The 16,389-nt window shown below is 58.0% G+C and overlaps 9 protein-coding genes across 9 annotated transcripts, besides 1 other annotated feature; 4 read left to right on the top strand and 5 right to left on the bottom strand.

Moving 5' to 3' along the window:
- Nucleotides 1–418: part of a sequence feature (In-frame stop codon was detected at splice-junction site;~sodium transport ATPase 5) that runs on past the window's edge.
- Nucleotides 419–758: 340 nt separating this feature from the next.
- On the top strand, nt 759–2,039 carry PAN0_003d1796 (mitotic spindle checkpoint horma domain-containing protein; the record flags this gene model as incomplete). The annotated part of the gene is made up of 1 exon (XM_014802754.1): nt 759–2,039. One exon carries the CDS (start codon nt 759–761, stop codon nt 2,037–2,039), a length of 1,281 nt encoding a protein of 426 aa, XP_014658240.1.
- A 59-nt stretch (nt 2,040–2,098) lies between these two features.
- PAN0_003c1795 (initiator tRNA phosphoribosyl transferase) lies at nt 2,099–3,721 on the bottom strand (the record flags this gene model as incomplete). The annotated part of the gene is made up of 1 exon (XM_014802753.1): nt 2,099–3,721. One exon carries the CDS (start codon nt 3,719–3,721, stop codon nt 2,099–2,101), a length of 1,623 nt encoding a protein of 540 aa, XP_014658239.1.
- Nucleotides 3,722–4,280: 559 nt separating this feature from the next.
- PAN0_003c1794 (cytochrome b5 protein) lies at nt 4,281–4,755 on the bottom strand (the record flags this gene model as incomplete). Its single annotated transcript, XM_014802752.1, has 3 exons — nt 4,281–4,424; nt 4,522–4,583; nt 4,710–4,755. The coding sequence occupies 3 exons, from the start codon at nt 4,753–4,755 to the stop codon at nt 4,281–4,283; spliced, it is 252 nt and encodes an 83-aa protein (XP_014658238.1).
- A 424-nt stretch (nt 4,756–5,179) lies between these two features.
- PAN0_003c1793 (alpha/beta-hydrolase) lies at nt 5,180–6,310 on the bottom strand (the record flags this gene model as incomplete). The annotated part of the gene is made up of 1 exon (XM_014802751.1): nt 5,180–6,310. One exon carries the CDS (start codon nt 6,308–6,310, stop codon nt 5,180–5,182), a length of 1,131 nt encoding a protein of 376 aa, XP_014658237.1.
- Nucleotides 6,311–6,885: 575 nt separating this feature from the next.
- Nucleotides 6,886–8,350, top strand: PAN0_003d1792 (uncharacterized protein; the record flags this gene model as incomplete). The annotated part of the gene is made up of 2 exons (XM_014802750.1): nt 6,886–6,891; nt 6,950–8,350. The coding sequence occupies 2 exons, from the start codon at nt 6,886–6,888 to the stop codon at nt 8,348–8,350; spliced, it is 1,407 nt and encodes a 468-aa protein (XP_014658236.1).
- A 616-nt stretch (nt 8,351–8,966) lies between these two features.
- Nucleotides 8,967–10,851, top strand: PAN0_003d1791 (uncharacterized protein; the record flags this gene model as incomplete). Its single annotated transcript, XM_014802749.1, has 2 exons — nt 8,967–9,145; nt 9,639–10,851. The coding sequence occupies 2 exons, from the start codon at nt 8,967–8,969 to the stop codon at nt 10,849–10,851; spliced, it is 1,392 nt and encodes a 463-aa protein (XP_014658235.1).
- Nucleotides 10,852–10,969: 118 nt separating this feature from the next.
- On the bottom strand, nt 10,970–12,379 carry PAN0_003c1790 (uncharacterized protein; the record flags this gene model as incomplete). Its single annotated transcript, XM_014802748.1, has 1 exon — nt 10,970–12,379. The coding sequence occupies one exon, from the start codon at nt 12,377–12,379 to the stop codon at nt 10,970–10,972; it is 1,410 nt and encodes a 469-aa protein (XP_014658234.1).
- Nucleotides 12,380–12,798: 419 nt separating this feature from the next.
- Nucleotides 12,799–14,340, top strand: PAN0_003d1789 (uncharacterized protein; the record flags this gene model as incomplete). The annotated part of the gene is made up of 1 exon (XM_014802747.1): nt 12,799–14,340. The coding sequence occupies one exon, from the start codon at nt 12,799–12,801 to the stop codon at nt 14,338–14,340; it is 1,542 nt and encodes a 513-aa protein (XP_014658233.1).
- A 43-nt stretch (nt 14,341–14,383) lies between these two features.
- On the bottom strand, nt 14,384–16,280 carry PAN0_003c1788 (uncharacterized protein; the record flags this gene model as incomplete). The annotated part of the gene is made up of 3 exons (XM_014802746.1): nt 14,384–15,378; nt 15,462–15,924; nt 15,999–16,280. The coding sequence occupies 3 exons, from the start codon at nt 16,278–16,280 to the stop codon at nt 14,384–14,386; spliced, it is 1,740 nt and encodes a 579-aa protein (XP_014658232.1).
- Nucleotides 16,281–16,389: the final 109 nt, after the last annotated feature.

Raw genomic sequence — 16,389 nt, 5'->3', positions numbered from 1 at the left:
CGTTTCGCGTGTGAGGATCGCTAGAGGAGGAGGAAAGCTTGAAGGTAAAGCTCTGCTTTGACTTGTACAGGCTCCTACCACGGCGATTGCTTTTAGGTTTCGAAAAGCCAGATAGCCTCTGTCGCGACTCGGGTCGCTTGTCGGTGCGGTCCAAGGGGACCGCCTTGTTCTGAGTTGCGCTCGGTCCAGGCTTGTCTCCAAGGTGTCTGCGAACTTTCGGGGACGAGAAGCGTCGGATCTTTCCACCTTCCCTGATCACGGGCGGTGTGCTGGGGCCCGCAGCCGCTGATGTTGAAGCCAGCCGTGTGGTCTGATATGCCGACCGTAACACCCTAGTGACAGAAGCGGAGCCGCTGGAGCATGCCCTGCCAGCAGCAATGTGCCTTGCTGCACTCGATGACGAAGAAACAGCCCACATCCTACGTGAGCGACTTGTGAAGTGCCTGACTGATGCGTTGATGTCACACGGAAGCCGGCGTTGACAGGGTTTGGAGGAGTGGAAGAGGGTAGGAGGAGGAAGCCGTCAACCTTTCTTCTTGAACCCTCCTCCGCTCTTGAAAGTGGAGGGATTTTGATCGGGTCAGATCGGCACAGATTCGGCGATCCAGACACGCCACGGCGGTTGGACCCTGAAGCCGCCCAAGAGCTCAGCCGGAACAACACCTTTCGGCTCCATCCATCTTGCTGCTGGACCTGCACTCGCCATAGAAGCGGCAGACCGAGGCCAAAATGGCAGCGCCATAGCACGATCAACAGTCATGGACAAAGGAAAGGCTAGGCAGATCGACCCGGATCGCGACGGCGTACCTCCTCGCGACCTGCTCCAAGACTCGCCGCTCACCTACAATCAGCTCATCTCGGGCATCATCGACTTTCTCGAGGTGGCCTTCCACACGATCTTATGCCTACGCTCCGTCTACCCATTCGATGTATTCGCGCGGCGTAAAAAGTACAGCCACCCCTGCTATCAGTCGCGCCATCCCGGCCTGAACGAGTACATCTCGCGCGTGCTCGCCGCGCTCCGGCGCGAGATCGAACGGTCGAGCGTCAGCAAGGTCATTCTCGTCGTTCGTCCCAACGTCGTGGCTGATGCTCAATGCGGTAACAACGCCAGTGAATCGACGAATGAAAGCGATGCGAACGCAGCGGATGCGTACGAGCGCTTCATCTTCAGCCTGGACTACATCCTCCCGTCATCGGCAATCGATCTGCGCGATAGAGATCTTGCGATCTCGAGCAATGTCACGAGCGCCGAGCTCGAACTCATCTTTCGCGGATTCATGCAGAAGCTCATGGTCGTCGATGGCATCCTCTTTGACATCCCACCTGCTCCTCCTTCCAAAGCTGGCGATGGCCCCGACGCCAATGCTGCCACCGAACTCACGTTTGCCATTGTGCTCGAAATGAACGACGAGGACACTTCTCCCACCGGAAAAGATCGAAACGAGCCCAACACAGGCGACTGGATCCCCGCCGATAACGAGAATCTGGGTCGAGGGCAGAGAACGCGCCAGCAAACGCCGGAAGGTGTCGATGCGGTACCCAAGGTTCGGCCCATCAAAACTCTCGACTCGGGAGTGATCAACTTGATGCTATATGTCGAGGAAGATATGCTAGCCAAGTCGGGTGGACCGAACGGTGAACAACGTCCGGCAAAGAAGCGTAGCGAGACTCGACCCACCTCCGCGCAGGTGTCTCGCCGGAGTGGCCAAGTCGAGGAGCAGCTGCTGCATTCGAAAGCGACACAGATCGACGTGTCTGCAGCCGGCCGTGCTGGGATGCACGCGAGGGAGATCAAGAACCGCGCACGTCGACTCGACGCCGAGCGCGACCTGGACCAGCCTGCACTTGCCGAGGCCGAAGCGGAACCCGACATCGCGCAGGCCAAGAACAAGCGCAAGCGCGCACGCATGGTGCTCGGCGAAACGCGCGCCGCCGAATCCGACACCGAGTCCGACTCGTCTGCGCCGGACAGCCCCAGTGGCAGCAGTCAGAGCATCCGCGACGACCACGGACACAACCTCAGCGGTGGCTTCTAGTTCGCCTTTCAACAGCACCCGGGTCGATGCATAGAATTACATTGATGTAGATGATGATTCTATGTTGGTGCTGGTTTGTGCTTGTGACTGAGAAGAAGCTCGTTGACGCGCAGCAGGAATGCCCTGCTTGGTGCTGCACGCGGGCTGGCGCTGACGAGCCACTGCAACCGGCGCCGTGTGGTGTCTTTGGTGAGTGCCAGCTCGTGTTCGCGCTTGGATTCATCTGCAGTGATGAGCTGGCGCGAGTCTGTAAAGCATGCTGCCAGGATCGCAACCACAAGACTGCCCGACAGATCCTTACCGTCTTGGCAGCACACGAGAATCTTTGGCCGACTTCCTACCGCGCTTGCTGGATCGACCAGTGTGCGGTAAGCACGCGCGATCGCCGGCGAGAATGCCGTGCGGATGGCCAGGAGACCTTTCTTGTTTGGCGACATGTGTAGTGGGTAGACGCTGGACGTTGCATCGGAATCGGAAACATCGAGCGCCGCAAGGTCGGAAGAGAAATCCGAAAGGCCAGCGGGGGATGGAAGGCTGGTGAAATGAACGATAAGATTGTACAGCGTCCGCTCGTTCGGTGAAAAGTCGTGCTCAGCTGTGCGTGCCCCGATGAAGATGCCAGTATCGCCAACTTCCACATCGCCTTCTGGCGTACCTGCCAGTCGGTCGGCAGCGTCGGCTCCATCGCTCGGCTCGGATCCTGCAGCGCGAGGTGTGAACCAGTGTGCGCTGCTGCCACTCGCAGTTGAATGATGCTTTACCAGGTTGTCGACCGCCTCTTCCAGTAGGTCCTTCTCGCACGCCAGCAAAGCCTCGTTGTGCTGCCAAAAAAGGTCTGGCGTGAGGCCTCGAGCCCAATTCTCGTGGTCGTCACCTGCGCCCTGCACATACACAAAGCCCTTGGCGTCTGTCTCTGCCCCTTCAGTCGGGTTTGAGTCCAGCTTCGCCGAGTCAGAGATGAATCTCGATGCGGACAGCAATACGATGGGCACAATCTCCGTCGCAGTCGCGTTGGCAAGCGAGCTGGGGAGCGTGTCGAGGTCGGTCTGCGGCGTGACAAAGATCGGTTGGAGCGGCTTGTCGAGCCTGGGCACATCGAGGTCAGAGTCCAAAAGCGCTGCGACGAAGCCGTCAATGCGAGCCCGGATCTGATCGTGTTCTGATGGAGGGATCATCCATGTTGGCGTATGCAATCCGAATGCTTCCGACTCCGAAGTAGGCACTCCATACTTTCTCTGCGATGCCGCGTTGAGCACCGCGCACCAGACGGGGATAGTCTTGCTAAGAGCATCTGGCATGCTTTTCCCTCTGCGCGTCGAGTCGACAACGATGGCCCCGCCTGCTCGCAAGATGGCGGGGACCACATGTAGGTTGGAGCGCTTCAAGCTAAAGCTCCACTGGTGCGTGTGACCGTCGGTGGACTTGAAGTACGACACGGCCGACGTGATGGCCGGATCGGTGTACCAAGCTCCACAGCGCAGGTTGGCCGTGACCAGCAGGGAAGGGTGGCGATGGTGAATTCGGCGCACAAAGTCGGCATCTGCGGCGATGCTGTGCAGCTTGTTGAAGATGTGTCTCGACTCGCGCTTGATCCGGTCGCTGTGGGTCCACTGCGAGCACGCCGCCCGTTTGGCGCTCGCTGCGCTGGTGGCGGAGGTGTCCGCCGGTTCTGTGTTTGTCATGTCGTCATGCTGTGGAGCTTCGTGGTCGAGGTGAGGCAACCGGAATCAGACTGCTTGCGAATGGGCCAATTGGACTAGTGGAAGAAAAAGAAACGGACGTGGCTTGAAGCCGTGGACCCTGAATGCGGAGCATGACCGGCAAATTCAGCCGCATGCCGCTATCTAACCGATGAGGTTAGCATAGCAGGGATCTCGGTCTGACTATGGGCTTGTTCACACACTCGATTGCAAACGCCATGCAGTCCAAAGCAGCTCGCACGCTCGATCAGATACTGCGATCTTATGATTCTCTCCGCAAAAAGCCATCTGAGGAGTGCGACCCCAAGCCACGCTGAAAGTGCCCTTGGCTGCACCGTTTTCCTCTGACGCAGCAACTTCTCGATGAACAGCTTTGCCACCGTTTCCCACGGAGTCTCACATGGCAGCAGAGTCTCGAGAGACACCCATAGTAGGGCTGCGCGGACGGAAGCTCACAGTTCTCGAATCGATTCCAGATGAGTGCGCGTCTGGCGCTTGTATTACTTGTGCCGAGGATCGATGAATGCGCATACAAAGGCCTCTAGAGCTTGGCGGAGTCCTTGAACTCGCCGATCTCAAAGTCTTTGCCGGTCTTCTCGAGCACCTTCTCGCCGTGGTAGGTCCAGAAAGCCTCGGTAGCGTCCTTGCCGCAGTTCTTGAGCAGGATCTTCTTTCCACCCGGGTGCTGCGTTTAGTCAACCGAGCCCGATTTGGCGATTCAAGGTGGAAGACGGTCAGCAAGGGTGTCAATCGCCATTGAGCTCAGGAGGATGGGCACTTACGTCGTCGAGGAACTCAGTCACATCATAGACCTTGCCGTCAACGGCAACCCATGCCGAGTCGGCTGCATGCATCAAGTAAAAGCAAGGATGATGCAGGGTTGCAGATACCCAAATGAGCGAAGCAGGAGGAGAAGGTCAGCAACCGCCTGCACATTCAATCACAGCAGATAGAGCTGCAGCCTACGTACCCGACTTGTGGTTCTTGAGCTCGTTGAGGTCGATCTGCTTTCCCATTTTGGACAACTTTGTATCTGGCTGGACGAGAGGATTAAAGTGAGAAATGCAGCTGCAGAGCAGGATGAGTGCAAAGGCAATGCGGAGTGGTTTGGAGGGTATGGTGGATGGTGGTTGGGGACGATCCAGCTGGGCGGTATGCCTTAATGCTGCCGAGCTGGGGATCGCGCGGCTCTCCGGTTGTGCGCTCCGAGCGGGTAGCCGGTGTTGAATGCGCGCTCTGTCTCCGATTCACACTGCTCAGAGCGCATGCCCGTCCGACCAGCGCTGCTGACTGTGAGGCTCAGGCTGCTGTGCCGAAATCGAAAATTGGATTTCTAAACAACTCGACTGCATTGGTCGACGCCTCCATCTCGGTCCAAGTCCAATCTGGCTGATCAACTCGGCCGATAAACGCACCCGCTTCGGACCTTCTTCGCCAAGATCATGCGGGCGCCACGATGCCCCACCGCCAGATCCATTCGCCTGCCTCTTCCACCATCTCTTCGGTCACTTCATGGCCAACGCCGGGTCGACGATGGATCTTGAGCCCCGGCATCTCGCCCTTGGGGCCTGACGGTTCGCCGACAACGAGTGCCTTGAGGAAGTCCTCGTTCCAGTCCCACAGCACCAGCTTATCGTTGGCGCCACTGAGCACGCAGATCTTCTTTCCCCAAAAGGGATTGCGACGCGCGTCGAAACTGTCGTACGGTGTCTGGGCTGGATCGATCTTGTCAACCAGAGTCTTGAGGCTGGCTGGCACGTAGGGAGGCGCGTTGGCAACAAACGAGGTGCGTGTGCGTGAAGCGAGCAGACGCGAGTAGTCGGGCATGCCGATGAATGGGACGCCGATGCTGATGCGGGGCTCGTTTGCAAGCACATGCCAGGCCGAGTGACCTCCAAGCGACTTGCCTGTGACGACCCATTCGGCCACCGTGCGTTCGTCGTGCGGGAAGAGGTAAGAAGAGAGAAAGTCGACCACGAAGGAGGCATCGCGTGCGCCGCCGACGATCATTCCATACAAGTCCATAGCATGTTGCGTATTGCCCTGCTTCCATGCCTTTTGGCCCTCGAGATTGGTAGTGCGGTGACCGTGGTTGCGCGCGTCAAAAGTGACCACAATGTGGTCGCGCTGTATAGACGAGGTGGCGACCATGCCCTCCTCTTGTTGAGCGCGGTATCTGTCCTTGTCTCGCGCGATGCGGTCATACAGCTGGCGCGCGATCTTTTCCTCCTTGTCTGCCGTGCCACCTCGGCCGTGTAAGTGGATGACAACGCAGACGGGCGGCGGAGGAGGCGCGCTTGCGCGAGAAGGTGCGGGTGTGAGCTGCGATAGACCGAAGACGTTGATGGGCAGCCCTGCCAGGTCAACGACAGACTTGGAGATGCTGTTGCCATACTTGTACGAGACGGGTGCTGATGGTACGCCGTTGGAGCCATCGCCGACAGCTGGGCGGGAGGAATTGCGGTCGCCCACTTGTGGGAACGAAGGGGTCGAGGGCCCAGCAGCAGCCGCCAGCGACTGCTGCTCCTTGGCCTGCTTCTTCTTGCTAGATTTTCCGAGACCGAGCACCATGCTGGGGACGAGAATGGACTGTTCTCCAGCTTTCGAAGAAGCGGAGGGACATGGAAGAGATGATGGGAGTAAGGCATCAAGGCAGGAGGAAGAGCTGAGCGCAGGTCGCTGTTAATTTCGCTTGCGCACCGCTGCCCCTGCGCAAGAAAGAGTGGAGGCGCCAAGCTCTTTCTCTTGCCCGCCGAGACCAACACCCGGCGCACGCCGACCTCCGAGCCCTGCGCAATCTTCAAGCATGTTACGCCGAATCGAGATTTAGGTCATTTGTTTTTTTTTCTTTGAATGCGACCGGGCAAGGTCGCCACCGTGCGCAGGAACGAGAAGGCACAGAAATTGCCGAAATACGTCAGTGCTCAGCAGCAGCTGAGTGGAGAGAAAAAGCGGATGCGGATGCGGACCAAACAAAGCTTGCCTTGGACGCACGTTCCAGTTTTCACAGCGTCCAGACCGTCATTTTCCTGCATGCACGGCCCATGCAGCCACGGTCCACGAGCACAGTCCAGAAAAAACACGTCCACACGACGCAGGCAACAACTTGCCAAAAATGGGACGCAGGATCAGCCGCACTCCACCGGATGCTCGTGCGGAATGCGAACGAAGCCGTCCACTCGTTCACTGACTGACCGACTGCGACTTTAGGAATTTTCCACGTCGGCATCCTTTCTTTCTGACCCCATCCATCCGTTCCCTGGTCCCATCCGTCTTTACTCCTTACGGCCCCTTGCGACCTCTCGATCGGCTGTCGTTGTTCTGGAATACCTCGGAGCTGCACACAAGGTCACGACGATCGCTGCTCCTCCCACGCGCAAGTTTTACATTGGAACCAAGGCTGGAGACCGTGCAATCAAGATGGCGAAAGGATCCATTCTTCCGATCCTGACCCTGGCCGTCGCCGGAGTGCTGGCCTTTGCAGCTACCACGTACACTGCATTCCTGCTCTCGCCGGACAACAAGCTTCGTGCTCTTTCGCAGTCGTGCAATCTTCCGTCGCGCCAAAAGTTGCCCACCGACTTCTCCCACGGCGCACTGCCCCTGCTTGATAACACGCTCTGCACCACAATGGGCTTCTTCAAAGCCAACACGGCCAAGCGCCTCAACGTCGGCCTATTCTCCATCATGATCGCCTTCACGCTCCCTCTTTCCTATCGCCTCTCCTTCCAGGCGGCCTCGCCTAACCGCAAGTCCTTGCTCAACTCGGGCGTCTTCCTTGTGCCTCTCAACATCATTGGCGCAGCTGCCGGCGTCGGTCCATGGGCCTGCCTTTTCTACACATTTGTGTACCTTCCTGCAGCCTACAGCTCCATGAAGGCCTCCAAGGCTTCGGTGCTCCCCGTGCCCACGCCCTCGTCGAATATCTACATTGCCAACTTGGTGCACGTCCTCTTTGGTACCACCGTGGCTCTTGCCGTCTTCGCCGACCCCGAGGGCGCCCTGTGGCACCATGCCGCGCTCGCTATTCAGTTTGCCGGCCTCTCCTACCTCCCGATCGCGTGGCTCAGCTTGCGCACACCCAAGGTCAACGACGAAGTCAAATCCCGCAGCGTCATTCGCCGCTTCGATGCCGAGGGTGTCAGCTACGCTTTTGAGCGTACCTGGTCGTACTATCGCAAGATGGCCGCCTTCTCCGCCTTCATCTACTGGTTCGGTCTCAACCGCATCATCCGCGGCGTCTGGGTCAATGGCGAGAGGCTCGATGCATTCTCGTACTTCTGGCTCGGCGACGTCGGCGGCGTCGCACTGGCACTCATTCTGCTCGTGGCGGCCGAGAAGACAACGTTCAGGAACAATGACGCTATCCACCCAGTCAGCGGAGAGCCCAGGTCGCCTCTCGATATCGAGTGCGACAAGGCCATCGCCAAGGCGCCCGCCGGCTCGCCGTGGCTGGAAAAGACCACCACCGGCTTCATTGTTGCCTCGCTCGTCGGAGGTCCAGGCTTTGCTGCGAGCATGTGGTGGTGCAGCGGCGAGGAAGAGCTTGGCTGGAAGGCTCGCAAGTCGTGGAGAGAGACCGTAGCCGTCGACGGCAAAAAGGCAAAGTGAGCCTATCCTTTCCTCTAACGGACACGCAGTGACTTTTCCCGGCAAACGGCTCGTCACATCTTCTAGACCGGTGTGCAAGCATCACGTCTCGCCACCCTTGACCGCTCTGCCAAAGCTGCCATGCAGTGTCTTGCCTGGTTGATCGTCGTTTGTTCCCACTTCACGTCTGTTGGATTGGCAATGCCACATTTTCCAGCCAAAAGTCAAGATCAAGTTTTGCGCGGCAGTATGGCGGTCTCGGTACGCCCGTCGTGTTGGAATGGTCGAGAGGTCGGGGCTTGAACGGGGTTCTCATCACGATGGAGTAGCTCGATCTGCGCTGTATGGATGGAATCCACGTCTCCGTGAGCTTGGGTGTCGGAATAGCGAATTGGCTCGTTCACGGCCCAAGTAGATGTCTCGAATTAGGAATCTGATCCCGGAACTTGAGATGGTGGTGGTACTTGCTTGTCGCCATCTGGGTAAGGTCGTTGCTGTCTCAACAGCTCATTCTACACTCATACTCACCATTTGTAAGCACGACGGTGTCGGAAGTGTGTGAGATTCGCCAGAATTACATGCTACTCCAAGCGAATCCATCGAGACAACCATCGCGACGGCTGCGAATTCCGTCTCAATGAAGAATGGCAAAGGCTTTCATCGAGACGGCGTCGCGTTGGAATGGGCTGGTCGTCTCGATGATGCAGGCGGATGCACATGCATGCACGCGTGCATGGAGCCCATCGAGACGAAGCAACCCAACGTTGAACTTATCGCCAAATTGGAGACCGAAATCGCCCTAGTGAAGCTGTCAGGGTGTGCTGGGATTGCGGAGAGAATGAGTTTGACGTTGAGACTGAGAATGTGGATGACTTCAGCCTTGGCAAACTGCCTCTGGATGGAATCCTTGCGGTAAACTCATCTCATACGCTGACCTTGATGAGATGAGTTTGGTATCGCTCGCTATCCTCAGGCGAAAGGCCTGATTTTGAGCTCAATCTCAATCTCACCATGATTCCAAAACCTCCTGCAGCAAAATAAGATGAGTTGTATGCACGAGTTTCTAGCCGAGCGCCCAGTTTATCCAGACCCTAACGACGCGAACAGACCCAGACGACGCACCGAAACATCCTCGTCGTCGTCTGGGTCGTCTCGATGGACATCGACTCGGTTTTCGGAAACGATGTTTATTGCCAGCACGGCACTTCTTGAATGAGTCGACACGGTGGTCAGGTCCTCACGACCAAGACCATTGATCCTGGCACGCTCTTCGCACCTTGACAAGATCTAAGTTACCTTACCTTTCAAGGTCACTTGGCCCTCGATCAACTGCCAACCTGGTCGACGCATTGCATCCGCGAGACTACCCGACTCATCGACTGTGCTGTCAGCGCCCGCTCCTGACACGCTTATTGTTCGGAACAGCCACAGCTATGAGCTTTTGGGACGAATCGACCTTCTCGCCGATCTCGTATCGCCAGATCGTGCGCACCTACAGCGCCAAAAAGTTCCTCTCATATTTTGGCCTCTCGGTGTTCGAGTTCGAATGTATCCACTCGGCTTTGCAGCTGCTGAGCCCCATTTGGACGGGCAAGGAAAATCTTTGGGATAGCAAGACGGCGCTGCTGGTCTATGTAGCTTGGCTGCGTGCCTTTGACTTGGACATCCTCGAAGAACGATTCGGCTGGTCCAAGGGCCGATGCCTGCGCATCATGAAGACGCTCAAGCACCAGATCTACCGCCAGTGGATCCATTTGCTCGACCTCCGCTGCCCGGACAACCACATTATCACTCGGCGCCGAATGGACTACTACGAAGCGGCCTTCCGCAGGGAAACGGGCGTGCCCAACTATTGGGGAAGCACCGACTGCTCTGTGGATCCAACCCGAATGCGTGACCGTGATGATCAGAGGTGGGTGCGCATAGGCCATACCTGGCTGGACGGCTGGAAGATGCAGGTCACCCTCACTCCAGACGGTATAGTCTGGCTCAAAGGGCCCTACAATGGATTCCACCACGATCCCTATGTCGAGGCCGAAACCTCGTTCGCCAACTGGGCCGAAGAACATGCCAAAAGCCAGGACGGTCGCCAGCTTGTGCTCTGCGGCATGCAAAGGCACGGCATGTCGCCCGCCATCGTGTCGCCCTTCGACAACAGCAAGCTGTCAGAAGAGCAGAGCATTGGCCTCGAGGAGAACCTGGATCGACTCGAGTGGTCCATCAGCAACATCTCGCGCCGCTGGCGTCGGTTTCGAGACTATTGGACTCCGCGCGCCGGAGGCATCGTGTGCGATACGCCCAACTGCAAGATAGGCAGAGACTTTTTGTCCACCGATTACAAGGTAGCAACCCTCCTCTGGAATGCTCTTACCTGTCTGCGCGGCAACGAGATCAGCATCGCCATGGGCTGCAACCCACCCGGACTCTTCGAGTACTTTAGCCCAAGCGGCTTGGTGCTCCCATGGGTACTGCCGGATCCGGAACACCGCGACAGCGGAATCAATATCAAGCTCCCGCACTAAGTTCGAATGGTAGACACAACAAGCTGTACATTCTGATTCCAACGATACGGTAGCGATACGAAAGCATGGACGAGGTCGCAGTGTGGAGGCAGCCAAATATGGAAGGTGTGTGTGTGTCTCACTTGGCGGCGGTGGAGGCGCGCGTCGCCCGACGCGCTGGTGGTGAGCCCGGCGTTTTCGAGGAGGAAGGCGACTCTGCAGCTTCTGTGCTCGACTCGGCGGTCGGGGCGCAATATTCTTCAGGGTCCGGAGATTTTCCCCGCCACGGTGTTGCTCTCGCCAAAGGCTGCGGGACGCGACCCGCCATGCCACCCCCCGAGATCATGGCCGGGACCATCGAAGCCATGAACGCCATCTGTCCTTGGGTGTGGCTTACCTCGTGCCTGAGATCGCGGAGCTTTTCCTTGAAACCCTCGGCCATCTGACCTTGAGCATGATCTACATCGTTCCTGAGATCGCGCATCTCTTTCTTCAATTCCTCGACCATCTTGATCAACTGTTTGGTCATATCCAGCTGGGCTTGTTGCGCATCCAGCTGCTCCTTCTGCACGTCTTTCTGCTTCTCTTTGATCTTGAGCATCTCGCCCCTCTGCACATTGGCGTCTTCGATGGCGCGCACTTCCGCTTCTTTGGTCCGCAGCATCGCATCGCTTTGTTGTTGAGCCTCAGCGGGAGGGTCGTCCGACGAGGTCTCCTTCCCTTCATCGGCAGCTTCGCGGGGCCTCTTGCGGTACACGACCACATCGGACGGGGAATCGTTGCTGGTCTCCGGCCTCGCCGAGCGCGATGGAGTAGTTGTGGTCTGATCCTGCTTCGTTGGTGTCAACTGAGGTGGACACCACTTAGATATGCTGTCACGCAACGCTTGCTGCTGTCGGCGTGAAGCTAGGTTCTCTTCGCGGGCCGCTAGGGCCTTTTGACGTACGACAGAAAATGGTTGCGAATAACGACCATACTTTCGGTCCCTGTGAGATTGGATGACTTCATCCATCATCCGGACAACTTCGTGATCGTACTTGTCGAAGTGCGGTTCCCAGAGATCATCTTTATACATTTCAATGTTCTCTCTGTGCCACGACAATTCGCGCCACAGCGCCATCATTTCTTTCGCGTTGCGACGAGGAAGTCCATGTGTCTGAAGCGCTGTCCGCACCTCGTTGGCAACCGCAGTCCATGCTTTCGTCCTCTTCGAGTCGTCCCCGTGCTGTTCGGGGTCATAGAAGTGGATGGCTTTGATCAGAAATGCCACGGAAAATTGGTCCCAAGGCGATCCGAATGCTGAGTTGTTGGACGGTACAAAGTGGAGTTGCACCTGCTGATTGGTCGCGTTCGGTAGTAGTGTGAGGGGCGATCGAGATAGCGGCTGCGGCGTGGCGACAGTCTGCGAGACGCGGCTGGCCTGCGGCGGAGTGGATACAGCCTGCGAGACGCGGGTCTGCGGTGGCGTCGGCAATTGGGTCTTTGCATTCGAAGCATTGCGCAACACGAGCTGCTGGGTCATCTTTTCCCTGGCTTGTTCGGGTGTCATCGCAATTGGAAGGAGTTAGCGATGAACGGCGTTCGGGAATGTGGGCGAGTGATGGTGGTCGTGGGCGGAGTGTGCACGCGTCTTGAATCGCGGCAATAGCTGCCGTCGTTTCATTTCGATACCCGTCCCTCACGCGCAAACCGTGCTAAGCCGAGTTGTGCTTGTGTCAATGGCACCTGTTGGTTTGGGATTCTGTGTCGATGCATCTACACAAGTTGGACCCTTGCTTTTGTGTTCCGGGGAGCGCTTTCATACGCCTCGTGGCGGCGAGGAGTGGCGGGTCTCGGGATTCTCTTCCTCCGCACGACCTGCGAGGCAAGACTCGGTGGAGGTGACCTTCGAACCCTTCCACACTACCACCGGAACTTTGAATTTGGCAGCAAGCCCGCTTCGCCTATTCTGACAGCCAATTCTTCGGGATGGCAGTAGGACGCTGGCTTTCCGGCGGTGGCCCGCGATCGGGCTCGTCCAAGACTCCGCGGCCACATCAACTGGACTCCGGTTCGCCCTCCGATGTGCTGTGGGAGCAACTTGAAGCACGACGCCCCGCACCCTTGCGGTTTGTGCTACACCTCTCCCGACGGCCAAACGGCTCGTTGTGCCCATGTCTCGAGGTGAACTTGCCCTCAACATCGTCTTCCACGCCTCACCACACCGTGTCCCGCATCTTGGATCCCGAGCACCGCGTGCCCTACATCACCCTCTGCCCAATCCTGGCTGCTGCTGGGCTGACGATTCTGCAGGGACTGTTGCGCTTCGGTCTCACGCCCACTGCATACGATGTATCGCTTGCCGGCCTCGAACCATGGGACGACCTTTGGATCTCGCTGCCTCTAGCCAGATCCATTGCGGCCGAGCTCGGCCTGCTGCACAATCTGGCGGCGATTCTGGATCCGACCACGAGCCTTGCGTGGAGTCTAGACGAGTTCGGCGAGGGACTCTCGCACAACTGGCGTGTACCGCAGACGGTCGTTGATGCGGCTTCCTACTCGACCGACGCCATCACACGCCCCGATCTTGGCTTTGGCAACGTCCTGATGCTCCCAAAGGGCCAGCAGATCAAGACGCTCGTCTCGGCGGAACTGCGCGCGACTATCTTCGGAAAAGCAGAGGTGCGCAGAAAGCAGCCATCGTTTCAGCTGCATCAGAAACTCGTCCAGTGGTCGACCCAGCTTCATTCGATCTGGCTCGACTTTTCAAGTCTTCTGGAGCAGGGAATCGGAGAGGATGACGAACAGAGGGCGTTGATGCTGCGAGAATTGCAGCAGGAGGTGGCTCCACCCACCTCGACCGACGTGCTCGAGTGGACTCAGCTCGTTTCGTCGCCGATGACTGGGCTTGGCAGCCCTGCACAGCCAGAAGATGCAGAGGTTTTGTTGGAGCCGCTCTCACTCGCGGACGTCTCGGCACTCAGACCTACCAACCCGCCGCTTGGGTTCGGTGTTGCTCCCAGCCACGAAGACGCGGACAAGCAAGTGGTGTTGCGGCATCTGCAAGCTGTGCTGCGAGGCAAGCTGGCTATGCTGCAACAGATGAGCCTCCTCACCCTCGGTCCCTTTGCATGCGCTCCGGACCTTGATCTCGCCCAGGACACCGTGGAAAGGGGCGAGCCTAGCTCGGTGTCTTCGGAGCGAGAGCGGGTTAGGCAACATGAATCGCAGCCAACAGCAGCGCAGCTCACCGAGTTGGCGAATGCGAGCGACATCGCTGCGCTTAACGCCAAAGTCGACGGCTTGGCAGTCAAACTCGACCGCTGGCTCGAATCTCACGACATGGCTGAGCCCGCCAAGGCTGCCACGACCGGTCCCAATTCGAACGGCAAGGCCGACAGCGGAAGCACCCGGGACACCTCACGCCCGGCACCCAGCCCGACATCAACACTCCAATTGCCGCCCTGGCGACTCCTTGTGCCGTTTTCAATCGTCTGGGTCCTTTGCGCGATTAAGGTGTTGTTTGTATGAGCAGCAATGCTAGTTTACAATGTTTCCCACGACTGCAGGTGGTTTAGGCTTGAAGCGCTGCGCAGACTCCGGCCTTTCCGCCATCCAGCGGGCCCATCGCCTCGACGGTGTGCCAGAAAGCGTAGGCGCGTCGTATCGAGATGTAGTGCGCCGCAGCTGCGGCGAGGATGAGCATATGAAAGATCTGATGGCTCGCGCCGATCATATCGAACCTCCCCGGCGCGAACCTCTCCGGAACCCTGGCTGCGTACAGCAGGGCACCGACGACGTACAATGCACCGGAGAGGATCAAGAATCGCAGACCCATGGTCTCGGTGATGGTGCGGTATCCGTAGATCTGCACGACGTGCGCTACCGGAATGACTGCCGAAAGACCCAGCACCAAAAATACAGCTGTGCGATACGGTCGGTACGCGGGGGTGGCGTACGAGGGCGCAACAACCACGTACATCGCCAGGGCGCCGAGGGTGGTGATGGAGACCGAGTAGACGAGCTGAAAGTGGGGATGGCAGTAGAAGCCATAGTGCAGAGCGGGCAGGAAGGAGCCGACAATCATAACGACGATGCCGACATAGTCGAGCTTGTTGAAGCGCTTCGAGACGCCGTGCGAGTGGCACTGGATCGCATGGTACGTGGCCGAAAAGCCCAGGCACACCACGGAGCCAATGAAGAACACGGTAAAGCCGGCAACATCCAGCGTGTCCGGCCCGCGAACAACTAGCTCGGACGCCTTGGAAGCGAGCCCTGCTGCGCCGCTGGATGACGAAGACAAGAAGGAGAATGCTTTACCAAGCAAGCCTGGGGTCGCGGCAGCACTGTGGACGGCAGAAGAGGAGGTTGTGGCGGAGGGATAGGATGCAGATGCGAAGCGGAGCACCTTGCCTGCCGTGGTGGTAAACGTAAGACTAGATGGATAAAAGATGGGATGGTGCGAAAGAGGTCGGATGAAGCTCGGGAGGTGGCCGAGATGCTGTAGCAGATGACTAGAGGACAGGCCCACCGAGAACACAGCTCCCCACATGTGTGAGTGAATGTTGACTGTCCCAGACCAAGAGAAAAGCGAAGCCGCATCAGATTTCAAGGTCCCGACCTCGACGGAATGAGTGAGGAAAGAAACTTACCGGTCTCGTTGTGCCAGTAGGCCCAAATGCTGCGCCAGCACTTGTAGACGGAGCCGTGGTCAAAGGTTTTTAGGCTTGGATCGGGGTGTGGTGCTCCTCCTGGGCGACGGTAGCCCCTTACGATCCATGCGTTGTCCTGTGCCCAGCTCGGGAGCTGCGAATGATCAACCAGATACGGGTTAGAGCCGTGTGCTGCCAGACTGTGTACCTCTTCCGCCGCCGCCTCTTGGACTCCGTTGCCATCGGCAGCAACGGTGCCAATGGCAGCGGAGGATGGTGAATGGGATGGGGCGGTCGCACCTTGAACTCCGGCGGCCACTTTGAGCGTCGTGGAGAGTTCCTTGACGAAGACGTAGGCGATGATGGCGGGGAAGAGGATCCAAAGACCGTTGGGAAGGATCCAGTAGACGATGAGCGTGTACCAGTCGTTGTGGCCAGTCTTGCACCAGCCGCAGCAGTAGTCCTGCCGTCAAAAACAAGGCGAGCGATGAATGTCAGTGGATCTGCTTCCCTTCCATAATGCGGAGGTGAACTCACGTTAAGCACATAAAGGATGGTCTTGCTGAGGGTCATGGTGACGGTGATTAGACCGTAGATAGGAGCAACAGCCCGCGACGAAGGAGTCGCACGCACGTGCACGAGATACACATAGAAGAGGTTGAGGATGCTTTCGAGGACGTTCATGAGCGTCTGGGCTGCGGGGAATCCATCCTTGGCGTCCCAGGACGGCAGGCCATAGACGTAGTCGATGTTCATATAGAGCGAGTACGGCGACCAGAGCCAGTGCAGATCGCCGCCGAGGAAGCTGCGTGGGCGCATGAGGATGTAGCCGATGTCCCAGGCGACGACGAAACTGCTCAAGAAGAGCCATGCCGAAACAAGCTTGCGCGGGCGGTGCGTCGCAATAGCGACAACAGACTTGGCGGCA

The sequence above is a fragment of the Moesziomyces antarcticus genome, assembly GCF_000747765.1.
Source record: "Moesziomyces antarcticus DNA, scaffold: scaffold_v10003, strain JCM 10317, whole genome shotgun sequence".
In the NCBI taxonomy this organism is placed as follows: domain Eukaryota; kingdom Fungi; phylum Basidiomycota; class Ustilaginomycetes; order Ustilaginales; family Ustilaginaceae; genus Moesziomyces; species Moesziomyces antarcticus.
This window is presented reverse-complemented; position numbering and strand designations above follow the sequence as displayed.